The following is an 8,284-nucleotide window of genomic DNA, read 5'->3' on the forward strand; positions in this document are numbered from 1 at the left end:
CACATGCTTTAGATATGTAAACATTGCCAGTTAACCTTACATATAACCTCTAATAAAGTATATATATTTGAAATCTGTACAACATTTGCAATTTTAATAGAGCTCTGAAGGATAAGTAAACTGATATTTTCTGTGATTTTTAGAGCTGTGAATACCATGGTAACAGCTTAAAAAATTCTCAAAAATTGCAAAATATTATGATATTTGACCCAAAATGGCACAATTCTCTACACAATTTTTTTTCTGAAACCTATTTAAAATTAAATATCTCTATCCCAAAGACAGAATTAATCTTGTTTGGACATATGTTGTAAATTAAGTTTTTCCGCTATCTTACCTTTTCTGTGGGCTTCCATTTTGCGCTGTAGGCGAAACTAAATTTCCTGTGTAAACACACGTTCGGAAAATCCGGATATTTAAAATCCGGAACCAATTTATTGATTTTTGTTTTAATAAATGTGAAGCCTGTATGTACTACTTCATACTGGATATACCAATTATAGTGTACATTTATTTTTTCATTTTTTATACATATCATAATACAGGAGTTATTTGCTTAACAAAAAAATTGCCCATGGCCAGGCTGTCTTACTGTGGTGTGCTACCATAATAGTCCTAACAACTGTTGTACAGCTTGTTTATAATAGTCCTTACAACTGTTGTACAGCTTGTTTATAACAGTCCTAACAACTGTTGTACAGCTTGTTTATAATAGTCCTAACAACTGTTGTACAGCTTGTTTATAATAGTCCTAACAACTGTTGTACAGTTTGTTTATAACAGTCCTTACAACTGTTGTAAAGCTTGTTTATAATAGTCCTAACAACTGTTGTACAGCTTGTTTATAATAGTCCTAACAACTGTTGTACAGCTTGTTTATAATAGTCCTTACAACTGTTGTACGGTTTGTTTATAATTGTCCTAACAACTGTTGTACAGCTTGTTTGTAATAGTCCGTACAACTGTTGTACAGTTTGTTTATAACAGTCCTAACAACTGTTGTACAGCTTGTTTATAATAGTCCTTACAACTGTTGTACGGTTTGTTTATAATTGTCCTAACAACTGTTGTACAGCTTGTTTATAATAGTCCTAACAACTGATGTACAGCTTGTTTATAATAGTCCTTACAACTGTTGTACAGCTTGTTTATAATAGTCCTAACAACTGTTGTACGGTTTGTTTATAATAGTCTTTACAACTGTTGTACAGCTTGTTTATAATAGTCCTAACAACTGTTGTACGGTTTGTTTATAATAGTCTTTACAACTGTTGTACAGCTTGTTTATAATAGTCCTTACAACTGTTGTACAGCTTGTTTATAATAGTCCTAACAACTGTTGTACAGCTTGTTTATAATAGTCCTAACAACTGTTGTACGGTTTGTTTATAATAGTCTTTACAACTGTTGTACAGCTTGTTTATAATAGTCCTAACAACTGTTGTACAGCTTGTTTATAATAGTCCTTACAACTGTTGTACAGCTTGTTTATAATAGTCCTAACAACTGTTGTACGGTTTGTTTATAATAGTCTTTACAACTGTTGTACAGCTTGTTTATAATAGTCCTTACAACTGTTGTACAGTTTGTTTATAATAGTCCTTACAACTGTTGTACAGCTTGTTTATAATAGTCCTTACAACTGTTGTACAGCTTGTTTATAATAGTCCTAACAACTGTTGTACAGCTTGTTTATAATAGTCCTAACAACTGTTGTACAGCTTGTTTATAATAGTCCTTACAACTGTTGTATAGTTTGTTTGTAATGATAAAGATCTAAGATGTGTAGAAAATAAATTTTGTGAATTATGTCCTTATCTGAAATGTGACTCTAACTGATGTGGAAATGTATAAGGTTTTTTTTAGTGACATGTCAATCTAGCTGTGTAAAAAACTGTGAGAATGGTTTCCTGAGAAATGTGAATCCAGCTGGTGTAGAAATGTATGAAAATTATTTACTGAGAATTGTGATCCGACCGATGTAGAAACGTATGAAAATACAGTGGAACTTCGTTAACTCGAACTCAGAAAACTTGAATACCCTGCTTAACTCGAAGTACTTTGTCAGTCCCGGCCGAATTCTGTCTTTATCCTAGTAAAAACCTCAGAAAACTTGAATTCGGAAAACTTGAAAAACTCAGATAATACGAAGTAAAAATTTGGTCCCAACAATAAAAATCCTATTTGAAATGACCGAATAACTTGAAGTATCATTTTTGTGTCCCAACGATCGGTGGCAAACACCGACATTTTTTCAGAATTGAAATTCCATTTGTATCGGCACTACAAACTTGCCGATTATTATATGCTATTATAAGCGTTTCATAAATTCATTAAAGAAATTGTCGGCGGAATCTTATAACTATAACTGTCGGTTATAAAAAGTACTGTTTCGGTTGAATTCCATTTTATCGTTATTCCTTTTGCAAACATGACATGTACATCAGATCGTTATTGAAGTGACTAAGCGAAAGAAACTTTATCGAGACTTTATATCGGCAAAACTACACCAAACTAAGAGTGTCAGAACGAAATATTACATATACATTTACATGTATTGACCAGTTTTTACATTTAACTGATGAGCGACAGAGAGGAGTTATAATGATTATATAATGTTGACAAATATTGACCAAACTTTGCACCAAAAATAACAACTAGCTTAATTCGAACACTCGAATAACTCGAAGTTTTCTCGTGGTCCCGTCGACTTTGAGTTAACGAAGTTCCACTGTAGTTTCCCGAGAATTGTGATCCAGCTAATGTAGAAATTATGAGAATATATCCCGAGAAATTTGGATCCAGATGATGCAGAAATATATTTGAATATCCTCTTGTGATTTGTGAATCTTGCTGATGTAGAAATATATGTCAATCTCCTCCTGTGATGTGTGATTCTAGGTGATATAAAATGATCATCACTATGGCCATTTTGTTTCCACAGTCCTGCTATGTGGCAGAGGATTACGATGATATGGAGAAGAAGTGTGCCACAGATCGTGAGAGTTGTCAGTCCACTGTGTTCCTAGACAAATACGACCTTCCAGAGGGGGCGCACAGGTACATTACACATGTGACAAATACACAGAATTTGTATCTTTTAATAGACACAATCATGTCGAATATTCAATTTGTATTTATCCAGTGAAGTTTCAAAGAAATGCTGTGTGTCCAAGTAAACTGTATTGTAGACTAAAGATAAAGGTACCCAGGGATTTTGTTACCATCACAACGGTTGTTTCCGAGGGTAACGTAAACAAGATCATAGGTATTTAAAACAGTTACCGTAGTTTAGGTCCAGGTGTTGTTGAAAGGAAAATGAAAATGCTACACTGAAATATGTAATGTATAATTGATATGAAAAGCTCAAGATTGAAATAATGAGTCCTATACTGTTACATATTAACACTGCTACCCATTAATGTTCACTGTTTCCATGACTACAGGCAGGTAATCCATGACCGCAGTTGTTACCATAGTCCAGAGGGCTTCTTCAACACTGACTTGTGGGGTATGGACTACCCATGTATCCATAATCTGGTGTTCAAGGCCATACAGTACTGTCCCATAGACAGTCGTAAACACATGTACAGGTAAATGTCCCATAGACAGTCGTAAACACAGGTAAATGTCCCACAGACAATCACAAACACATGTACAGGTAAATGTACTACAGACAATCACAAACACATGTACAGGTAAATGTCCCACAGACAGTCGTAAACACATGTACAGGTAAATGTACCACAGACAGTCGTAAACACATGTACAGGTAAATGTCCCACAGACAGTCGTAAACACATGTACAGGTAAATGTCCCACAGACAGTCGTAAACACATGTACAGGTAAATGTCCCACAGACAGTCGTAAACACATGTACAGGTAAATGTCCCACAGACAGTCGTAAACACATGTACAGGTAAATGTCCCACAGACAGTCGTAAACACATGTACAGGTAAATGTCCCATAGACAGTCGTAAACACATGTACAGGTAAATGTCCCACAGACAATCACAAACACAGGTAAATGTCCCACAGACATTCACACACACATGTACAGGTAAATGTCCCACAGACAATCACAAACACAGGTAAATGTACTACAGACAATCACAAACACATGTACAGGTAAATGTACTACAGACAATCACAAACACATGGACATGTAAATGTCCCACAGACAATCACAAACACATGTACAGGTAAATGTCCCATAGACAATCACAAACACATGGACAGGTAAATGTACTACAGACAGTCGTAAACACATGTACAGGTAAATGTCCCATAGACAATCACAAACACATGTACTGGTAAATGTCCAACAGACAATCACACATGTACAGGTAAATGTCCAACAGACAATCACACATGTGGAGGTAAATGTATAAAGACAGTCACAAATGTACAGGTAAATGTCCAACAGACAATCACACATGTACAGGTAAATGTCCAACAGACAATCACACATGTACAGGTAAATGTCAAACAGACAATCACACATGTACAGGTAAATGTCCAACAGACAATCACACATGTACAGGTAAATGTCCAACAGACAATCACACATGTACAGGTAAATGTCCCACAGACAATCACACATGTGGAGGTAAATGTATAAAGACAGTCACACATGTACAGGTAAATGTACTACAGACAATCACAAACACATGTACAGGTAAATGTACTACAGACAATCACAGACACATGTACAGGTAAATGTCCCACAGACAATCACAAACACATGTACAGGTAAATGTCCCATAGACAGTCGTAAACACATGTACAGGTAAATGTCCCATAGACAATCACACATGTGGAGGTAAATGTATATAGACAGTCACACATGTACAGGTAAATGTCTCATACACAGTCACACATGTACAGGTAAATGTATATAGACAGTCACACATGTACAGGTAAATGTCTCATACACAGTCACACATGTACAGGTAAATGCCTCATACACAGTCACACATGTACAGGTAAATGTATATAGACAGTCACACATGTACAGGTAAATGTATATAGACAGTCACACATGTACAGGTAAATGTATATAGACAGTCACACATGTACAGGTGAGTTTTCCATGAACGGCAACAAATGAACTAGCTGTAACAATGTAGAGACCCATCGGTCAGTCACAAGAATATGTACAGGTTATCATACATTATATGAAACAATCCTGATTATAATTAGGTATAATAAACTGAGTACCATTTCTTGTCTGTAATACACAAACATATTCCTATGTATGTGCACTATTATGTTTACGGCCTATTTGCTGTTCCTGTAATCACTGATGGGAGTTTGAGTCACTTATTCATGGCTTCTTTCACAGAGCGGTCTATCTGAGTGGAGGTGTCACCATGCTGCCCGGATTTGCTGAAAGACTTCAGAAAGAACTCATTAAGCTGGCTCCTCCATCAGTTATTGTTGAGGTAACCTTGCTACAGCTTTGAACTTACGAAATACATTTCCATAGTATTCTTGAAGTTTTTATGATCATTCTATTTGAGGTGAATATAGATACATTTGCTTCCAAGTCCAAATTAGCTTTGTCAAAGTGACACTGAGCTCATATTTTAAATTCTACCTATATTGAGAGGTAATCTGCCATGTTTTTTTTTCTATATATACAACACCATATACTAACATATAAGAACAGTCAAACTTTAACGCTTAATTTTCTAACAGGTCCATGCCTCACCCCACCGTTACCATGCTGCTTACATTGGAGCCTGTAGCCTAGCCAACATGGACATGTTTGAACAGACATGCATCACTGGAGACGAGTGGGCACGGAACGGTGTCAAGGCTTTTGCTAAATGGGCCATGCAGTCCTCCTAGGTGGCGCTTTGATCACACCTGTCTCGCCAGTATCTGAAGCCTGTCGTGGTTTGTTTGTTTACTGGGTTTATCAACCAGTGAACAGCCTGTCAGGGAAACAGTATAAAAAATTAGCCTGTATCCTGTAGTTGGGTCAATGAACATCTATGGAACACTGGGGTCAGCTGCAGATGTTGCTCATTATGTAGCCTGAGTATAATTTTATCTAACTGCCTTATAACTATCAGAATGGTGTTCACACTGCATCCACAGTGTAATCATACTGTAATCTTACTGTTATACTGTAAACATACTGTTGTTATACTGTAAACATACTGTTGTTATACTGTAAACATACTGTTATACTGTAAACATACTGTTATACTGTAAACATACTGTTGTTATACTGTAAACATACTGTTATACTGTAAACATACTGTCGTTATACTGTAAACATACTGTCGTTATACTGTAAACATACTGTTATACAGTAAACATACTGTCGTTATACTGTCGTTATACTGTAAACATACTGTTATACTGTAAACATACTGTCGTTATACTGTAAACATACTGTTATACAGTAAACATACTGTCGTTATACTGTAAACATACTGTTATACTGTAAACATACTGTTATACTGTAAACATACTGTTGTTATACTGTAAACATACTGTTGTTATACTGTAAACATACTGTTATACTGTAAACATACTGTCATTATACTGTAAACATACTGTTATACAGTAAACATACTGTCGTTATACTGTTAACATACTGTTATACTGTAAACATACTGTTATACTGTAAACATACTGTTGTTATACTGTAAACATACTGTTATACTGTAAACATACTGTTATACTGTAGACATACTGTTATACTGTAGACATACTGTTATATAGTAAACATACTGTCATTATACTGTAAACATACTGTTATACAGTAAACATACTGTCGTTATACTGTTAACATACTGTTATACTGTAAACATACTGTTATACTGTAAACATACTGTTATACTGTAAACATACTGTCATCATACTGTAAGCATACTGTTATAATACTGTAGTCATACTGTTATCGTGTATTGAGTTGGTATGTACATAAGCCATGCTAATTTGAGAGCCAAGGAGGCAGAGTGAGCCATAGTTTCACAGATTTCCAGTTATAATGGAAATTTTGTGTGTATTAAACTTTTATATGAGACCATGCAGTGGTATTAAACTGTAGTAAGTTTATATATAACTACAGATCTACTCATTATTGTAAAAATACTGCTAATATACTGTGTGTGTTCAGTGATCTATATTTATATATACCTCGTATTGTCGTGTACAGGTTACTGTCGGTAATATTTTTATCCTACATGTGTGTTTTACATAATGAACATTCCATTGTTATATTTTTTAAATATTGAAGTCCACATTGTTTATTCCACTGTTCTACATTCCCGGCAAAAAAAAGAAGTTTTACAGGTGCAAAATATCTATTTTGTTTACCACATCAAACTCAAAGAAAAAGTCTACAATTATCTACCATAGCTTTATACAATACATGTTAATATAGGCTAGGTCTGTTGTTTAATCCATTTTTTTCCCTATAGAAGTTTGTTGAAATTGAATTTAGTGTTTTTCAATGTAAATGTAAATTACATTGTATTTATGTGTAAGTTGGAAGGTTAATAGCATTGTATATAAATGTATCGCTACCTGTAACATGGTGCACTTGATTGAAGACATTTTTATTGATGATCATAACATTTATAATTTTTTACTATGTGCAAAGCATTATATCCCTTGTAAAGTGAAATTGACCAGTCTGGAAACTTCGGTTGGAAAGAAAGACTATTAGATTTACATACCTGAAGATAAATATTGTTGACAATTAGATTTACATACCTGAAGATAGATATTGTTAAAATGAGTTATCTAGGTTTGATACCAGTAGATTTATAAGTACATAGATAACAAAGTTAATTTTACACAGGAAGTATAGTATCTAGTTAACAAGGTTAGATTTACGTAAGAAGTATAGTATCTAGTTAACAAGGTTAGATTTACGTAGGAAGTATAGTATCTAGTTAACAAGGTTAGATTTACACAGGAAGTATAGTATCTAGTTAACAAGGTTAGATTTACACAGGAAGTATAGTAACTAGTTAACAAGGTTAGATTTACACAGGAAGTAAAGTATCTAGTTAACAAGATTAGATTTACACAGGAAGTATAGTAACTAGTTAACAAGGTTAGATTTACGTAGGAAGTATAGTAACTAGTTAACAAGGTTAGATTTACACAGAAAGTATAGTATCTAGTTAACAAGATTAGATTTACACAGAGAGTATAGTATCTAGTTAACAAGGTTAGATTTACGTAGGAAACACAGTAACTAGTTAACAAGGTTAGATTTACGTAGGAAGTATAGTAACTAGTTAACAAGGTTAGAT

At 34.3% G+C, this 8,284-nt stretch overlaps 1 protein-coding gene across 4 annotated transcripts in view; it reads left to right on the forward strand.

Annotated features, from left to right (window-relative positions):
* LOC117331917 overlaps nt 1-6,227 on the forward strand; it is an 89,629-nt gene extending 83,402 nt beyond the window's left edge. For all 4 annotated transcript variants that reach the window (XM_033890892.1, XM_033890894.1, XM_033890893.1 and 1 more), the window contains 4 exons: nt 2,945-3,060; nt 3,447-3,593; nt 5,347-5,446; nt 5,703-6,227. In XM_033890892.1, coding sequence (XP_033746783.1) covers nt 2,945-3,060; nt 3,447-3,593; nt 5,347-5,446; nt 5,703-5,855 — 516 coding nt within the window. In that variant the 3' untranslated portion in view covers nt 5,856-6,227. The remainder of the gene's footprint in view (nt 1-2,944; nt 3,061-3,446; nt 3,594-5,346; nt 5,447-5,702) is intronic.
* The last annotated feature ends 2,057 nt before the right edge of the window (nt 6,228-8,284 follow it).

Source organism: Pecten maximus, chromosome 7 (assembly GCF_902652985.1).
Source record: "Pecten maximus chromosome 7, xPecMax1.1, whole genome shotgun sequence".
In the NCBI taxonomy this organism is placed as follows: Eukaryota; Metazoa; Mollusca; class Bivalvia; order Pectinida; family Pectinidae; genus Pecten; species Pecten maximus.